General features: G+C 31.6%; 1 protein-coding gene across 3 annotated transcripts; it reads left to right on the top strand.

Annotated features, from left to right (window-relative positions):
- The first annotated feature begins 771 nt into the window (after positions 1–771).
- Positions 772–19,974, top strand: LOC105319604 (neprilysin). Of its 3 annotated transcripts, none has more exons than XM_011417199.4 (25): positions 772–867; positions 1,088–1,326; positions 3,235–3,402; positions 3,674–3,759; positions 6,631–6,758; positions 6,845–6,922; positions 8,813–8,974; positions 9,973–10,056; positions 10,952–11,163; positions 11,361–11,540; positions 11,749–11,835; positions 12,811–12,944; positions 13,046–13,139; positions 13,244–13,372; positions 14,604–14,702; positions 16,689–16,766; positions 16,883–16,986; positions 17,169–17,227; positions 17,310–17,361; positions 17,497–17,564; positions 17,999–18,129; positions 18,245–18,310; positions 18,419–18,520; positions 18,871–18,947; positions 19,026–19,974. In XM_011417199.4, exons 4-25 carry the CDS (start codon positions 3,695–3,697, stop codon positions 19,123–19,125), a joined length of 2,289 nt encoding a protein of 762 aa, XP_011415501.3. In that variant the 5' UTR covers positions 772–867; positions 1,088–1,326; positions 3,235–3,402; positions 3,674–3,694; the 3' UTR covers positions 19,126–19,974. The 3 variants fall into 3 exon arrangements, with proteins under 3 accessions (XP_011415501.3, XP_065935124.1, XP_065935122.1); XM_066079052.1 differs by lacking the exon at positions 772–867 and having other exon boundaries at positions 1,088–1,115; positions 1,243–1,326; XM_066079050.1 differs by lacking the exons at positions 772–867; positions 1,088–1,326 and adding an exon at positions 1,485–1,539.
- The last annotated feature ends 92 nt before the right edge of the window (positions 19,975–20,066 follow it).

Consider the following 20,066-nt stretch of genomic DNA (forward strand, 5'->3'; position numbering starts at 1 on the left):
ATCATCCCATTGTAATCTGATGTTGTTTACTTTGTGTGTACTCGCCTACTCGGTTAACCGTTTAGGACACAATATGCAGAAATGCATATTACCAGGAAATACTGAATTATTTATTTGGGGGGGGGGGGTCGGATCGGCCCTTTTGAACTTGGCATTTTTACCAGACTGTAGAATCAATTGAATTCGTGGGGGCCAATTTTTGGTGGATTGTGGTTTTTTTGCTTATTCCTGGGGTTGTAATTTCGTGGATGCGTCGGTTTTCAGTTTCAGTAAGATAACTAACTCTTTCAATTTTTTCAATTTTTAAAACTTTGTAGGTATTTAGGACATAATGTGTAGATGTGCATTTTACCAGGAAATTCTGCTTTTAGTCGAGTCTCAGAATGAATTACAATTAATTTTCTTATGAAATAGAAGCAAAAATACATAGTGAAATGGATGTAACCTTAACTTATTTCTCACATAAATCATAAACCAGGATCAATAACGTTGAGACTTTGAACTTTTGATTTATATTACCAACAAAATAGAAAGATCAGCGCAGGTAAATACCTGTACCTTCATGAAAATCATTTCATGTGCGTATAGTAATTCTGAATTGTTGAGCAATGTGTATTTAATCCTTTACCACAGACAGTTGGCGAAGGAAATGACTTTGACATCATTTGGAATCCAGGCGACTCACAAATCCAAAACCATCACGGATGTTTTGGAACACGACACCAATCTTTTGGTAAATCAATTGGAAATGATTATTATACAATAACCATCTGCGCCGGGAAGGTGCCGTAAACCTGGGAAATGAAAAGAGGAATTGTTTAGCTCTGGGGTTGTGTGTTGAAGATTAGGTCTAGTTTCTGCAGAAAGGTTCTTCGACTTCCGTTTTTTACGACTAGATTATAAATTTAAGAAGAACTAATGAGAAGAACTGATTTATATGAAATTAAGTTTCAAAATTTGAAATATAAAAAAAAAACTTTCAAAAATACATATAGATACATGTATCACTGCTTAAAAAAAGACGTGCTGAAAAAATGATGCAAATCTTTCATTATTTTTATATATTTTTTTTTCTTCTCTGTTTTAGGGATATGAGGGGGCAGTAGGGTAAAAAGGTATTTGTTATGTAAGAAGGAGCCTAAAATTCTTGATAAGAAAATTGCTACAGTCAAATTCAAACCCGTTTTCCTCACAGATAATCGAATGGATACGATAACAAAACAAATTTGCCTCCTCTTGTAGAGGTGAAACGTCAGTTGTGATAAATGCTACATGCGCATCAAAAATGTCGACACAGTCAGAGGATTTATGTCCGCAAGATCAGAGGTAAGATGTTTCAGCTTTTTAAAGAATTTATTTTTGTTTTCTATTGTTCCTGTAAAAAAACTTGTTTAACTTGAACGGAAATTCGAAACTTATACATTTGGTTTCGTTATAACGTGAATCGATTCAAACTCTTCTTCTCTGCACATCTTTGACCAAAGGGTTTCTCTAAAAGGGGTTGTCAAAAGAAGAAATCAAGGAAACTATGCTTTAAAAGTAAGAGGAAATCTTGAAAATCTGTGTCAAACTGTTTTCGTAATCTAGAAATCTATTGAAATGTTTGAAATACTTCAAAACCTTTAAAAGACTTTTTTTTCATAAAAATAGGTTTTATTTTTTATAATGCTACAAGCATGCAAACATCAGATTGTTGTTTAAAGATTATTGGTATCTAGCATTTATGTTATTGATTATTGTAATTATCGAACATCTACACATTTTATTGTAACAAAACAGTCTAATTTTTATCATTCTGGATGTTTCATAGAAAAATGGTGCACGAACATTGATAAATCTTGTCAGCAAACAAATATTGCAAAAAATTAAAAGCAACATAATTCATATTATTTAGAGAATACAAACGTGAATAAATTGTGCGGGAATAACCCCTTAAAAATATAATTAATCTCAATTGGAAAACGTCTTTTCGAATCTGTATTGAAAGGAACACGAGATGTAAGTTGTATTGTATCTTTGCGTTCGTTGACTTCTTATAAGGTCAGATATAATGCGTCTGTGCAATCGTGCGTACATTGTAGTAGGGGTAGGGCGCGGGCACTATTTCCCTAAAGATAAAAATACTACATAAATCTAAATTTCAAAAATGAATAGTTAGATATCTAAAAAATATATTTCAGAAAGGCATTTTCATACGAAAAACAAGTAGGGGCTTCATGATCTTTCAGCTTCGCTTAAATTTAATCCTTTAGAAGTTATTTGAAATCAAAAAATCTCTTAATTGAAATTAATTTAAAACCGGAATACTCTGTGGTTCGATTATTTTCTGTCGCCCCTATTTTATTGATATTCCAACAGTTTCCTTTGAGAAGCATTATTTGGTAGATTTCCTGGATGGGTTTCCTGAAACCATTTTCTGGAACTATTTAAGGCATCGTCAATATTAACCAGCGAACCAATTCCTTCAACCTTGGCCAATTTGTCTTTATCCTGTGATTCAGACAGAAACGGTCTGATACTGACACCAATACGCGAAAATTGGTAATTTTCACGGGCTCTAGAACCTCCTTATTAGATCAACGTAATCACCACATAAAGATTTAGATATCGGAGTTGAGATGATCCTTGCATCGCTCTGTCGTAAGCTGAATAACCTCACATGTCCTTGGAGACTGCTACACCATTCTCTATTGATTCTTGTCTTGTCTGTCGGGGAAACTCCAATTTAGTAAAATTAATTGTGTGGATAAACCACAGTCTAAGTTATTGCTATCTGCCTGAAATAAATGAGATTTTATGTTATTTAAGCGACGACTTTAACAACGAATGTAAATAATTGTTTTCATTTTAAGTGTGGATTCTGTGGAGCAATTCTCAAAAACTGACGTTCTTACATCATGCCCACATAGAAGTAAAACGATTTTTTTTTCAAATTTCATATATTTAACGTCATCTATCAGGAAAACTGTATTAATTCGTGTTCGATGAATTGGCGCACATTTGTCTTTTTTAAGAAACCGGAACTTTCGGACGGTCCATGTCTCATACACATCTTATATATGTTTTGATTAGGCGTTGCCATCTAGAAACCGAGTTATCTGCATTTTGTCTTAAACTAAACATTGAGTTGAAAAAACTCACACACGTCACATTCTGCTAATCGCCTGAAATTGAAAGAATGACTTCTTTTTTATCAATCCAGAACATTTATCGTAACTTTATCACGTTTTTCAGGTGAAAAAACAAACCGATGTTTCAGTAAGATGTTCTCTTTGGCCGACTTTATTGTTTATGCTAGGACCGTACAAACTGTTTCAATGAATATTTGTGCGAGAGTGAGTTCGGGGATGTGATGTATCAATTGTTTAAGCGACCCAAAAACGATTACACCGGGGTTTTTTTGTAAGTACACATTAAGATACTTTATATATTTGTTCAAAAGTTTGGAAAAATGAAATTGGACTAAACAAAGACTTTAATCCATAATTCTCTGTGTCACGAGTATACTTTGACTTCGTTTTAATTATAACTTAATGAGAATGAACTGTTTTGATCTGATTATTCATCATGCTTATAATATCAAGTTAAAGTGAATGCATTAATGTACATCATCCAAATTGTGTTAAAGTTTAAGATGTTAACTTATTTTTAAAAAATATACTTTTTTTAAAAGAATCAGTACAAAGTGACTACAATGGAAGCCAATGGAAATTCCAAATATTATATAACAGACGACCCTAGCCAGGTAGACTTCAAAAGGTAGGTCAAGGACAAAAAATATTAATTATAACAATAATTACGAAACTGCATCGTTGCTTTACATCTTTAGATGAAATAAGATTTATATAACCAATAAGCTTCAAAATTAAAATCTATTTTCCTTTACAATTTCTTGAATTTTCAATATTAAGTATTCATACGACGGAGTAAACGCAGTTCTAGATAACGAATGCAACTTTTCAGATATTTTTTTCAAGCATCTTACCAGATGAGATTAGTTAGATGCGTTTCAAATTATTAAGGTATTCAGGTTATTTACGTGAGTGAAATTCCAGTAGAAACCGATATATCAAATGAGTGTTAATGAGTCATTTACTGAAAAATTTCGTTAAGATCGTAACAATAATCCGGTCAGTCTGTCACTGACCTGTTGTAATTAAAATGATGACCCAAATGAAAGAAAAGAAAATCAGATTGACCTTATCAAATTCAAGATCTTAAACAGTATAGAAATCGAAACAACGTAATTTAGTACAATTTTTTAGATCGAAATAAGAGCCTTGGCTTTTGACTGTGGACCGGGTAAAGCTGACCCAAACGGGTACAGACTCAATTGTGATGCTGAATAAGAAGATCTTTCAATGCACAATGGAGACCAATATTACACCTTTTCGATGATTAACTTCTTAAATATCTAAATTATGTTAGCTTAAAAAGTGTAAATATTATCGCAATCACCTCATACATGTAATTATATTAGTAAACTATATATATATATATGTGTGTTATTTTAACTTACAAGTATCATGAATAAGCAAATCATTGATTTCTATTCGAAATTACGAAATATTTTGAATGATGACAGTTTATGAAAGAGATGTACCGGTAAAACAAATAAAAAAACAAAAAAACAAAAACAACTTTTTAAAAAACTCTCAATATTTTCTTTTCTCAATAAGGCAAACGAATTACAATTAAAACGCGATAGGAATTTACAAATCTACCAAAAAAATAAAAGATAAACTCCTCGTACATCTTCTATGCTGTCAGAAATAAAATTGGTATGGAGTCTATTTTAAAGTGTGAGATGTGTAGACCTGCCAAGAGAGAAAATGTGTTGTTTTCATCACATTGAGCGGGAATCTTGTTCCCTGTCAGATCTGTATACAAATTATGACTTCCTCTCAAGATGCCTTTGTTGATACAGTTATCACATAATAACTCACTCACAGACATTTACTCCTAGCTCAATGAAAATAGTGCTGTTATCATATATATTTACGATACCAGCTGAAAGCTGATATGTAATACTTCTCCGATTGTTGATGGCGTAATAAATGTCATGTCTTAATAATTAATATTTAGTGGTAGTATTATAGGGTAACTTTATGTTCGATATCTTTATTTCTGGCACTTTTTGTAAACATGATTTTTTTGGTATATTAATCAGAGAGAGAGAGAGAGAGAGAGAGAGAGAGAGAGAGAGAGAGAGAGAGAGAGAGAGAGAGAGAGAGAGAGAGAGAGAAAGAGAGAGAGAAGGGGGGTTGATGGAGAATTATTTAACACAATCAATGGATCTGAATGAATCTTATACATGTAATTGGCATAAGTATTTTTATACCTATCTTGTAGTTGAAAATATGAACAAGTTATTTGCGAACTCGGATATATTCATCCTTAAGAAAAGTGAATATACGTTTTCACGCGAAGACGTGGGAGTAATGATAATGGAAGAGCTTTATGTTAATAATATCCTCAGAATGCCCATTATCATATCGTATCCTGATTTTCTGACTGTGTATTGAATTAGTTGATGGGCTACCCACACGCCCTTTTGTTTATAGAATGATAATTTTCACCAGAAATAACACAACCGTGTTTTATTGGCAGTTAATTCCTAGTTGTAATCTCAATCAAAGCAATATACGGATGGAGAAATCTGTTATAAACGATAAGGGGAGTATCTGTGTAAAGTATGTTTCATAATTCAATAGAACGTTTGTGTCTTACACCGGGCTATGTTACTGATTCGTCGCGTGATCAGATCTTGATCACGTACCAGCCAAGTTCACATCACGGTGAACTTTTTTTGAATTGTTGTTATTACCTAAATTTACGTTTGAGTGTCAAACTGATCAAAATTATTATCATAACCGAGTTTTTATGTTTTTAATAATGCTAGGGCTCGTGTAATAATCAAATATAAACATGGCCTCTTGATCCACACAAAGATACACGTTTTTGTTCTTCTGTAGCTTCGTATAAGGAAATTTATTCCCAAAGTAAATGCGCTTCAAGGCGGATAAAAAAAGTTCAAGAAATGCGTACGCGAACAATTTGATTTAAACTATTTAGATTCTGATTCGGCGATTATTACAACTTATTTAAAGAATAAGGAATCATTCTTTGAGTATTATGAGGTGATAATTTCGGTCGGAGCGTGGTCAAATCCAATAAAGCCCGAAGAGCTTTATGATAAATTTGACCACGCTACGACCGAAATTCACCTCGTAATATTCAATGAATGATTCCTTATTACTTATATTATTATATTAGTTCCATTTTCTACTCTTTAAAACAACATTTTAAAACCACTTGTTTTTTTTTTCATATAGCACATGCTATGTACATGTATCACTTAGCGGCGCAGCCAATACCGTTTTTCGATTATGCTATAAGACACGCCCATTTAGTGTTACTCATCTTTTATGAAATTATTGGGCAATAGGCTTTAAAATTGATTCGTAATGTTATCATAGACAAAGACAGTTGAAAATGTAAATATTAAGGGAGCAATACTAAGTCAATGTAAATATTTGTCTTTCACTTTCTTTGCACTAGGTCGATTTTTGATTATTGACACTTTGGCGTTTGAACTTTTTTGTTTTGCTCCTTTTTCTCCTTTGATAGATCACAGGATGATTTTAACCGGCCGTGGTGGAATAGGAAGAGAACCCCGCTTGAGATAGTCCTTGTTCTTATATGCCTTGTATGCATTGCTGTTACAACTATTTTAATTGTCATAGAAACTACGAGAGGTAAAAGTTCCAAATTGTCCACTTAATATGAGGTAAATTGGTGTCTGTTGCATGAAGTGAATTTGACACGTAACTTTTCTTTGCAGAAAATAGCCAATCGAATAATTTAATACAGACTCAAACTGAGGCTGGAATTTGTTTGACAGAAGAATGCGTGAAAGCTTGTGAGTATATGAAGATGTAAACAGCCTGTAATTAACTGCTGGCTAGCTGTTTATTTAATAAAATGCTTTCTTTGATGGTTCATGCTGGATATGAAGGTAGCGACGTAGAACAAAAAATACATAACCCACATTTATGGATAATGTATTTTTTGGGGGCAATGATTGCTACCTTTAGAACCCTTATAAATCATCATAGAAAGCATTTTATTGTTTATATGATCAACTTTCTTTTAACAAATTATAATGAATTGATTAAGTAAGTTAAATGAACTAAATTATTGTTAATGTACATCAGTTCGTTAGATAAAAGAAATATCCATTAAGGATGACGTTTACTCAGAATGAAAAAAAAATCCACTGATGATAATGAAAAACCATCTATTGTGTGTTATAGACCTTTGCTTGCATTGTTATTTTTCACTTTCAGAAAAGTAGGTCAATGACCTACTTTTTGAGTTAATGGCTATTGAATATTTATTGAAAAATCAAAAAAAAAATCCCATAAAAATTTACACTACGATTGAGATTTTCTTAATTATAAAAATATTACAAATAATTAAACACTTTAAAAATAAGATACAGTTTACGAATGGTAGTGGCACTAAATAAGTACACAACATTAAGATTTCAGCATCAATTTTTAAAAATAATTCAGTCCGAATTTCCTCTATCAGTTTTCAAATCACTACCCATTTTTGATTCAATTTTACAAAAAATTGAATGATGATAATACAAAAACATTTATGATATTGAACTTCTTATTTTGACCTTATTCTGTTGGCATAAAATTTATATGAGGTCAATGATCAAAATTTTGAGATATGATGTCCTTTATCGTTTTTAAGCATTTTTAAATATTATTATTATTCGTGCCATAAGATTATTCTAATGAATAAGTGAGATAAAACCAACGGAAGATATGCAAAATTTCGTAGACTTAAATATAAAATCCTAACTTATAATATTAGACTACTGCCAAAAAACTTTTAGCAGAAAACAAAATCTGCAAAATTTAGTCCGAATTTCCTCTGTTTGGCTAATAGTCAATTTTTGTTTGAGCATAATTCCATAATAAAGTAAAACTATTGAATGTTTTGTCAATAATAATTCATTTCATAAATACTTTTTGTGTTTAGAACAAATTTTACTCATTACATTGAACTTTTTAACAATCGGAGTTTGAGAACTCAAACCCTGAGTAAATAACACCCTTAATTTGTCTTATATAAATTCATTATTATTTCATGCACTCCGTGATTTTTGCTGAAGGTTTCGACCAATCGATGAACCGCTTAGAGCTGAATTGTGTAGATTTCAACTTTTTCAGTTTTAAAAAAAGTTATGAATCAGAATATTACGTTCTTTTTTAGAAATAGAAGTAAAATTACTCGGTAAATGTAAATATAAGTTCATAGTCCACGCTTGGGTTGGATGGTATTGTTTCCCAATAAAGAAAACTAACAAGAAATATTTGTTGTTTTCAAGGGCTTGCTTTTTTATGATAACTTATATAAATCGATAATTATACCACACGCAACAATCAATATGTATTTTATATTTATCTAAGAAACTGACAGCAATTTAAAAAGCTACCCCGGATGTGAATTAAATTTGGCTGGTCACGTGATCAAATTTTATTTTCGTTTGATATTGGCAAACTGTTCATAACCGTGTTTTATGTTTATAATAATTCAACTTTCAGCTCGCATGTTGATCATTGTGAGATCAAAAATATGACCTCTTGACCCTTTAAAATGTTCATAGAAAAATTAACATTTTTGCTTTTTTAAAGGTTCAAACGTTTAAACGAGAACGGCTTCTTTTCCAGTTATAGAAATAATTTTTAAAAAAGGAAACTATACAAATTCTTTTCACAATCAAATTTTACAGCTGCTCGTCTTCTACGCGGAATGAGACAGGATATTAACCCATGTGACGACTTCTTTGAGTATGCATGTGGGTCTTGGAATAAAATAAACGTCATTCCAGAGGATAGATCAGGCTACAACACGTTCGCCAAACTTCGTGATGACTTACAAGTCATTTTAAAAGGTATTGTCTTATATTTGGTTTGCATACAAACGAGTATAAATGTTAATCATGTTAAATATCACGATTGGAAAATATGTCGAAAAATAAACAAATTATTTTTTAAAAATGCAAGTATCTTTAGTTTTTTTTTCAACGGTTGGTCCAAAAAAATCCAAGACGTGTTTCTTGGTTTAATAGCTATTTTTTGTGATACTTTGCATACTTTTTTGACATTGGTTTGAGTAATTATAATTTTAAAATTTCAAAAATTAAAATATGTATGTATTCATTTAACGACTTTGTAGAAACTTGAAGTCTAACGAGTTTATTTTGATAAAGATCCAACGTGCAGAATCATGTTGTTTAAATATTATTGGTATAGATTATGCAAAAATGGAGGATTGTCAAAGAAGAACCTTGCAATTTAGTCTATGCTATACACAATATTGCTATTGCTGGTTTGGCTTTCTTCTAATCTGAGAAAGTGAATTGAGCCGATTAGTTAGAAAGCATGCTACTGATTACTGCACTTACTTTATCTCCTTGGGTCGAGCAAGAACACCATATTTTAGGCTCTTTATCTCAATGGTTTAAAGTTATTCTCAATGATACATGTCTCAATTTTTTAAGTGCAATGTGTTTTCTGGTCAGTTGCGTCTTATTTGATATGCATTTGAAGCCTCTTCGACAGGACTTTGCACCTGCCATCAAGCTAAATGTATTTTTTTCACGAATATTTGGATGAGAAGCTTCTAAAATATAATGCCCTTGGAATGGAATCGTTTTGATAGCCTTGATGCTCTTTCAACCAGTACACCGATTTAACACCATGCATTTTGAATGCTGTATCTGAATATATTAATGAAAGAATAATTATACATAAAGCTTTATTTCAAGAGTTTCCTTTTTTCAATAGAGAACAATTTCTTTTCAGTAAACCTCTGTAATCTTACATGCACGTCACGCTTCACGTAAAAATCAAAACATTGTGAATTTATACATGCTTTTTTTATTCTTAGATTTGCTTGAGCAACCAATATCAAACGATGAGCCAAAAGCAACCCAAAAGGCCAAACATCTGTATAGATCATGTGTCAACGAGTGTAAGTATTTTTTGCACGAGTCTTCTAAACATTTGTCATTTGTAAATATTTTTGAAAATTGTTTATTTTTGCTGTACAAGTGTATATTTCTTATGATAAGATACACATCGTTTTATTCATGTACCTTTAATCTCTGCTAATTTAAAAAAAAATGTTAGAACTCTCACATTTGGATAAACATATCTGAAGAAACCGTACAATGATATCAACACCTGGGCACTTAAACCCGACACAGTTGCCTTTTTCTATCTTCGTGATCATTAATCAATGCAACAGCTTGGTGATCGTTTGACTTGCCAGTAACAAGACAATCTTCTTGAATAGAATCCTGTTTCCAAAATTATACGAATTTTGCAACTTTCTTTAATTTTGATATCAATAAGATTAGGATGTATCTATACATATATCAGCATGTGGCTTTTATTATCTTTGTTCACTTTTTATAACCGAAGTTTGTCGAATTTTGGAATTGTTCAATTTAACCTTGAAAGTATGTTATTTTCTTTTTAGAATATATTTTCATCACTTCACACGTATTTATATTTTTGTAGAAATAACTATTTATACGTTTCAGTTTGACTAATGCAAAATTAAATAAGTTTCATCCTGTATAGACTCGTAATACTATAAATACTGTAAAGCTATAAATTCTTTTCAGCAAAAATGTTGCTTTTTATGTAATTCAACGCTTGGTTTTAGTTTTATCTACCAGAATGCTGTAGGCAGACAAAAAAAGCATGTTTTTACATTAAAAAATCTTTATTACAATGTAAAGTTCATTCCTTAAATATATATTTCAATAAGCAAAGGAAATCCAGTATTGCCATTTATCTGTTGCCGACATTAAAACAACGCATTGCGTACATGTAAACAATTGTATCATTCTCGGTTTTAGCAATGATAGACGAGAGAGGACTCGAGCCTGTCAAAATATTTCTGGAGGAATTGGGTGGATGGCCGGTCACCTACCCAAAGAACAAACTCTGGGATGAAACGAAATTCAATTTTATCGACCTGTTAGTGAAGCTGAAACTTTATAATAACAAAATCTTTGTTGATCAGTGGGTGAGCGCAGACGATAAGAACTCAAATGTGAATATCATACAGGTTAGAGACGTTTTACTTTGAATTCTCGGTCGATATTGTATCTCGAAACTCAATGAATTCATAAATGAGGTGTCTGACACCTTATCAAAAGAAACAACAACCGTAATGCATATTGAACGCCGATTCGTGAACGATAATTTATCTGAGAGTGCTCCCGGATTATTTTGATACTTTATCTAAAAGAATATTTATTTCAGTTAGACCAACCAGAACTTGGGATGCCGTCACGTGATTATTACCTACGCGGCATTGGGGATGAGGATGTTCAAATTTACGAGAAATTTGCTGTCGATGTTGCCATGATGTTCGGGGCAAGTGAATCCCAAGCAAGGAGAGACATGAGAGAAATGGTCGAATTAGAGATTGAGTTAGCAAATGTAACTATGCAACAGATTTTTTCCCTTAGATATTGAAATGACTATAGAAACAGTGCATTGCATGAGATAATTACATAATGTCAATTAATAGAAATGAAAACTTTGTTGAATAATTAGTATCTTCAATACATAAATTTGACCTAACAAATTTTCATATAGATGTTGAGGTTGAAAAAAATCAATGTAAAGAAAATTGTTTCTTTAATAGATAACTACACCTCAAGATCAGCGTCGAGATGGGGAAGAAATATACAATAGGATGACAGTGAAGGAACTTCAGGGGAAAATCCCAGGGGTAGGTTGATATGTATTAAAGAAGACATCATTTTAATTTGAGACCCCAAAACAAACTTGTTTTACTTAGTTCTTAGTAGTCAGACATACTGACCAATTGTGTGAAATAAAATTTTCGAATTTAAAGTACATAAATTAGAACTATAACGTTCTTAGTTTTTGTCATGTATATGGTTGAAGTGATTTATATAATAAAAGATATATTCTCAGTGTTATTCTGTTACAGCTGTAATGTTAAATAATTTTTAAGGCTGTATTACTTTTATAATGTATGAAAACAGAAATGGATACACAAAGTCATCATTCCGGAATTAATTCCGAATTCCGGGTAAGGGGTGATTCCTATTGTAGTATGCTTGTTGAATGCCATCAAGATGAAATAAAATATATAGCAATGAAATGAAACATTTTATAAGGCACGTGTAAATGTAAACGTAAACAAAATCTAGCACTACAATTAACACTACTAAAGAAACTATAAAAAGAACAACTACATTTTAAACAGTTTTGAATCACAGTGATAGAGAAGGTGTTGGCAATGCGGCCGATCGCTCTGATTGCGACTTCATTATGCCTTCAATCTTGTTAATTTCCAGTTCACTTTATCATATACTTAATATAATAAGCATTTTTGGGAGTTGATTTTAATCAACTCTCCTATGCAGTTACTCAGACAAACCGAAAGTGAAACAGTGTTTGAACCTCAGCACAAATCATTGCTGCTGACAAGACTTAGTTCTTGAAAATAATTGATGAATTCGATGTAATGAATGCTAAAGCATTGTTTTTCAGGGAAACTTATTGATAAATAGTAAATACCTTGAAAATAGTCAGATGGTAAATGGTACACACAATTTAAATATTTTTGTAGTCGTACGTATTCCTACGCCAGAGTTCAATATAGTCTCGTTCTCAACTTGTTTGCGGCTGTTCTTCTGATTTTTGTGTCATTTCTTTCCTTGCTCTATATTTGTAGTTTGATTGGTTGGGATACCTAAGACTTATATTTCAAAAAGTGAACATAACTATTGAAGAAACAGAAGATATAGTAGTATATGCCCCTGAGTACCTCGGCAACATGGTAAAAATTGTCAAGAATGCAAATAACAGGTAATTCAAAATGTAACTTGTTACTTGACTTTGAGAAAGTATATACATGTGTATTAATTTTTTTTCTGAATAGAATGATTTAGTACTTTATTTGCAACCAGGCTATTGGCGAATTACATGATTTGGCGCATAATGATGAACCGAGTTACCAACTTACCTCTGAAGTACAGGAATATTCGAAATGAGTACTATAAAGTAAGGAATCATGCACACTTGAATGATCTAATGCAAATGAACGCGACTCATGATATGTCGCAACAGAATTGTAATAACAAAGTTCTGTTAATTGTTTCGTCTAGAAAATTTATGGGTCAGACACGGAGAGGTCGCGGTGGAGGGACTGTATAAGCTATGTGAACGATAACATGGGTAACGCTGTCGGGAGACTCTTTGTCAAGGATCATTTTGATGCGGGGGCAAAGGAAGTGGTAGGGTTTTTTTTTTTTATCAGCTAACCTAAACCGAAGGAAAAGTGAGCTTTTTTGATCATCATTTGTCCGTCCGTCTGTCTGTAAACCTTTTACATTTTTTACTTTAGAACCCAGGGGCCTTTGAGAAGCCTTGGTAACAAGCATCTTTATGGTTAAGGTATTCTTAATTGTTAAAAAAGGGGTGGGGATAATCACGAAACAGTGAAAATAGGGTGAGTGACTTTAAAATATTTTCTTCTGAAAAACCACTGCTGCACCAGAAATGCCTATATTAAAATCAAAGCTTAATATTGAAGATTCTAAATTGTTGAAATAGTTACCGCCTGATTAAAACAGAAACACAAAGAAGTTTAACATTGAATTATTATATATTGAGAAAATGTTTCAAAAAATCATCTCAGGAACTACAGTGTTACAATCTTTTATATATCTGTGCAAGCATCCTTAGACAGTGTAGATTCTAAATTGTTAAAACTATGACCCATTGACCAAAATTGAGGCCCAAAGAAGAGTTAAAATTTAAACATAGATATTTGTAGGGAAATTGTTTGTAAAATCTTCTCAAGAACCACAATGCTGCAATTTGTGATATTACTATGTAAGCATCTTCAAATAATGTAGAGTCTAACTTGTAAAAACTAAAAAATGAAGGTTTAGCCCAACGTTCGACATTGAAATAAATTAATCTTTCCTGAAAAAAAACCCATCACTATGTAAGCATCCTCAAATCATAATATTCTCATATCAAGTTACATTGACCTTCTCCCACTTTTTATAATTATTTACGAATAGTCCATTTTCAAATTTTGCTATTTCTGATACGTTGAGGCCAAGGATAATACTTTTACAATATTTTTGAAGAGTTTCATATTAATTAACTTTAAAAGAGATAAAAGAGATACAAGAACGTCTGGCTATGTGAGCGATGTGGCCCATGGGCCTCTTGTTTTACATATGTTATTACACATGTATTATATTTTGCATAACACAAATCAGTGTTATGTGGGGTACTGTGTGCTATTATAGACATATGTTCATAATCTGCGTGTCATTTTATTGTTTAATGGTGGAGGAAGAGGTATTTTTGTCATATAAATAAGTTATAATAGCAAATACTAATTTCTATCTTATTTGATCTTATGCTCGATTTTGATTTTAATCGAGGTCTTCCGACCTTGTCAATACCGGTTTTAAGATGATCGTATAAACACTGTGTGACTATTTATAGGCTCTCAATATGATCCATGACATCAGAGCGGCATTCTACGACTTACTGGAGGAGGTTACATGGTTAGATCAGAAAACGAGAACAGTGGCCATAGAAAAGGTATATACTTTTAAATTGATATTTCATATAACTCATCAAATGTCTATCTTTGTTGACGACCGTCAATTACATGATATGAAAGTTTTTTAAGCCGCAGTGCGTTTCGAACTTGTTTTAAATCTCATTCTTTAATAAAGCTGTTTTATAACCTCAAAAATGCCCCCAAAACATAAATACATTGTAGAAGTAAACAAAATAAAAATAATGAAAGAACTTTTTCCGTTACGTAGCGAGTATGAGGGTAAATAAAGTCCGAGAATATTTTTCAGTCATATATCTCAACAATCAAATTAGCTATTATACGGCACCCTAAAGCATGGTAGATATTTATACCATTAACGGGATTGTGCGACCATCTTGTACAATTGACAATAAAAATGTGAACATTCCTTGAACTGGCTTGTTTTTGCCCAAAACTGGCCAAAATTTTGTCTAATGACGAAAAAGCTATAAATTTGGGGTCTTGTCATGTTGTAAATTTTGAATTTACTGGGTGGGTGTAAATACAAAATTTACAACATGACAACTGTAAATTTAGTTTTTTTTTATAGATTACTTAGTTAATTTAACCACATTTATTATGCAAGAGATATATCTTACATGTGAAAATGTACTAAAGAAAATAAATAAACATCATTTTATACCTAGCTCAAATTCTATAAAATAAAAGGTATACTTCTTGCTAGAAAATGATTATAATATTGATATATGATACTAATACTAATAAAATGTTTAAAATACACAACTTGATATAAAAATGAACAGTGAAAATTGTATCCAAGTAGGTTTAAAAGTTTTGAATTTACTGGGTGGGTGTAAATACAAAATTTACAACATGACAGTTTTATACATGTTGTTTTGTATGCAAATTATGCATAGAAGAACAGAACAATGCCTTTTTAATCACTTAGAACAGCTGTAGGACTGTTCAGCTACATTCACAGACTTATTTTGAAGGTTTAAAACCTAGAAAAATAAGAAAGGGGTTTATTGATGTCTTTTCTACTACCATTCATTGAGAAAAAGGTTTAATTTTGCACATTATGTAGTAACTTTGTCTCAAAATAGACTACCTTTGTTTTTATTTTTTGTTTTTAGAACAAGAAAAATCTTGTCTATACTTAGAACTCCTGTGTCTATGGAGGTACATTGACGTTATATTTTCATTAAAAAATATAAATGTCAATTCAAAACAATCTGTGTTGAATGTCACAGATATCTCTATAACAATTCAAATGGGTAGGGTTTTTTAAAGTTCTGTAAGTATTAATTAAATTAAATATATTCTTTTTAGAAGTAGGATAGGGGCCCAAAACATTGTCTTAAATTGAAAAAATATATAAAAATTTCAAATGAAAATGTAACGTCAATGTACTCCCATACACATAGACAAAAAACATCTCATGCAAATTGATGGTTTTTTAAAACCAATTTGAGAATATGGTGCCATCTTTTGAGACAAAGTTGCAACTTAAATAAGCAAGTTTAGACCTTTTCCTAAACAAATAGTTGTACAGTGGACACCAATGACCTCCTTCATATTTTCAGATTTTGAATATAGAATTTAAGTCTGTAGCTGCGCAGTTCTAATATTTCATTTCATTTGTTACCCACTCTCAGGGAGACATTCATAGTTATATAGTTAATTATATGTCTTTGTATCTATGTCGAAGAGTTTTACATAAAGAAATTTTCTTTCCGTGTCTATGACCTGTTTATAATTTTTCCACGTACATATGACATCTACGTGAGAAAATGCTTATTCTTTGTGCTGACTCTCCATAGTTCATATGTCTGAGCATATTTTATGTATTTTTCATGTAATGCAATAAAACAGTTTTTAGAGGTTACACCGTAACCTTTCATTTAACCGCATATTTTCAAACACTTATTTTTAAAAACAAATTGCTGTTGCCGTTCTTTTTATTTTTGCGCAATTTATTTTGCTCAATCATTACAATAAATTTTGTTTTTTCTTTATCAAAGGCTGATGCTATGGCAGAGAAAATAGGATATGCGCCTTTTATCCTTAATAATACAGCACTGGATAAAACTTATGACGCAGTATGTTGTGAAACAAAAATCTAAATACTTTAAATATAATTATGAGTACAGAATGGCTTCCAATCTAAGAGAAGTTCGTATTGAATCGGAATTTATTTTTTCAATTTATATTTCAGGTAAATTTTTCATCTGACACATATTTTGAAAACGTCTTGGATAATATTCGATCGATTGCCTGGAGCAATTCCAAAAAGCTTCGCGAAGCAGTTGATAAGACAGAGTATATATTTATATATAACTATAACTTTATCCATTTCAATTAAAATGTTTGCGATTCTAAATAAATCTTGCTAACTTATCGATATTTTTAAAAACAGAACGTTTTTTTTTTATATATAAGAATCAAAGATAAGTAGAGAGAGCTACTAAAAACACTGTTGTGTTTACTTGTCTATTCAACAGATGGTCAACAACGCCGGTAGTAGTCAACGCATTTTACAGCTCAACCAAAAATCAAATAAGTACGTTTGTCAATTTTTCAAGCTTATTGCAAACTGTGCCTGTAAATTCTAGATTCTTTAACCCATGAATTTTTTTTTCTAGTGTTTCCAGCAGGAATTTTACAGCCTCCGTTTTACAGCAAAGGATATCCAAGGTATACATGTTAAAGTTTTTGATTAGTAGATAGAATAAGTTAACACGACTTAAGTCAGACAAGTGAAACAAAATTCGCTCGATCTAAGCTTTTATTAATGGAGTCAGGTACAAGACCGTCATATTTATTTCTCAGATCATTGAATTATGGAGGAATCGGTATGGTGATTGGACATGAAATAACTCATGGATTTGACGACAGAGGTACAGTGTCATTTCATCTTTTGATTTAAGATTTTTCTTTCATAACGTTGTTCTCAAAATAAAAAAAATGCCGTTGACATTTTCACTACTCAATTTTTTGTTATATTGCAAAAAAGTAATAACAGAAATAGATATTAAGTATCTTGAAAGTGGATACAAATTTAATCTTGAAAAGTAACCGCAATTTAACAATTCGTAATGTAACCGGTTGAAATCACATTACTGCTTAACAGTACATTTGTATTTGCAGTTGCTTGATACATATTACGGGATTATATACATTTTACAATTTACTGAAGCCAAAGAACAAATATGTTTTCACCTAAACGTACATGTATCTCGTATTTAAAGGGGAATTTTGCATGATAGTTCCAACTTTGTTTTTTGTAACCTTCGTAAAATCAGTTATTTCTCTTGTTAAACCATTTTTATAGGAAGGCAATTTGACAAATCTGGCAACCTTAAACAGTGGTGGGATGACGAAGTGATAGCCAAATTCAAGGATCAAGCCATGTGCATTATAGAGCAATATGGCAATTATACAATGCCGGAAGTTGCGATAAATGTATGGGGTTACGGACAAATATTGTCATTTTAATTAGACAACGTCAATTTTTGGTAATTTTTTATCAACTTCAAACTTTGATATATGTCTTTTTTTCTATAATATTTCTTAACAGTTGAATGGAGTTCAAACACAGGGAGAAAACATTGCAGACAACGGAGGACTAAAGGAAGCTTACAGAGTAAATGATTTCAAGAACAGTAACATAGAAATTTTATTACGATTTAAAAATGCTAGTAAAATTCTTTTATGTTATCCTTTACGGACAATGGTGAGGTATTTTTGATAGGCTTATGAGAAGTGGGAGAATAACCAGGCACGAGAACCCGACAGACTCCCGGGGATGTCTCAGCTCAGCAACAAGCAGCTCTTTTTCTTAAACTTTGCTCAGGTAAGACAACATTTAACTACTTTAAACATACTAGACTTATGAATTAAGGTGGTATAAATCCTCATATCCGACAAAAGTTATACCAGGTTTTCTTGCTCTAGACAACGTTTTACAAAATACAGGTTGGAAGCGATTTCATGAAAGTAAAAACATGTAGGGAAGTGTGGTAATTGCGCAACAATTTTCAAACAACAAAATTCAAACAAAAGAGGCAAATAACTCTCAAAGTAACACTATTTTGTAAGTTTGAAATTGAAAATTGCTTCCTCCAGCGAGTTCTACGTTTGGAATCGATTTTGCAAATCTTCTTTTTAGACTGGCTCATAAATTTGTGATGTTAATTGACATAGGTATGGTGTGGTACCATGAGACCGGAAGCCATTATCAACAGAATCAGGACGACATTACACAGTCCGGGAAAATTCAGGTACCTCATCATACATTTGTTTAACTCATTTCACTTATTTTTTCAAAATCATTTTGGTTGCAAACCTTTTCATTTTAGGGTCATTGGAACTCTTCAAAACATGCCCGAATTCGCAGAAGTTTTTAATTGTTCTGCAGATTCTTATATGAATCCAGTCAAGAAATGTCGAATATGGTGATGTAAGTGTTCAGAGTAGATGAACCAGGTGATTAAAATGGGATTGATTAAAGTCTCGACATTCGTCACAATGGCCGAAACATGATTGCTTCGTCTTAAGATTGTTTCAGGACGAAGGAAAGTTTTTTTTTCGTTAGGCGAAAGTAAAGGGAAAAAAGTGAAAACTTCTAATGGCAGTTGAAAACACCTGAATTGTAAATAATGTAACTACTTTTTCCGTGTTAAATATTCATAGATGACAGCTTGATAAAATAAATGTTTATATGTTTTTGTATATGGATATCATCTTGTTTTCCTACCATTTTATCATCATTTTTGCTTCATACGTTTGTCACAAGTTTTGACAGTGGTTTGTAAATCTATATGGTTTTTTTTTTCAGAGCAAAACATGACAATTTTCTCTTATAGGATAGTATAATATGCTCATAAAAAGCATGTAGATATATATAAACGCAATTATTTCAAATAATGTTCTAAACCATCTTTTATATACATGTATCCTTTAGCACGTAGCATACGGGGAAGGGGCTCTGCCATTTTTTATACGACCTTTGTCTTATATTTTTATACAGAAAATAAAATGAAAATTGAAAGATACCTGTAAAATGCTGGTGTAGATAAAATTTTAAGATAAAAAGGCCACAACTCCCCCACAAATGTCCTATTTAGATTAGAAAATAGAGATTTGGTAAAATTAATGTTAAATTAATTGATTTGAAATTTTTTAAATTAGTTTTTATCATTTAGTTCTTTTTGTTCTGTTAAAATGTTGGGGTAAGTCCCCTTTTAAAAAAAATAATTCGTGCCTGTTTTGTAAGAACTTTTATTTTAATTAAACAAATTACTTAATTACTAAGGATTTGCGTTGTTTGTTCAAGGTTTAGATGCGTAGATTAAGTTTTGAATATGTCATCAAAGACTTCTTAACCTTGCAAAATATAA

Source organism: Magallana gigas, chromosome 3 (assembly GCF_963853765.1).
Source record: "Magallana gigas chromosome 3, xbMagGiga1.1, whole genome shotgun sequence".
NCBI classification, from domain to species: Eukaryota; Metazoa; Mollusca; class Bivalvia; order Ostreida; family Ostreidae; genus Magallana; species Magallana gigas.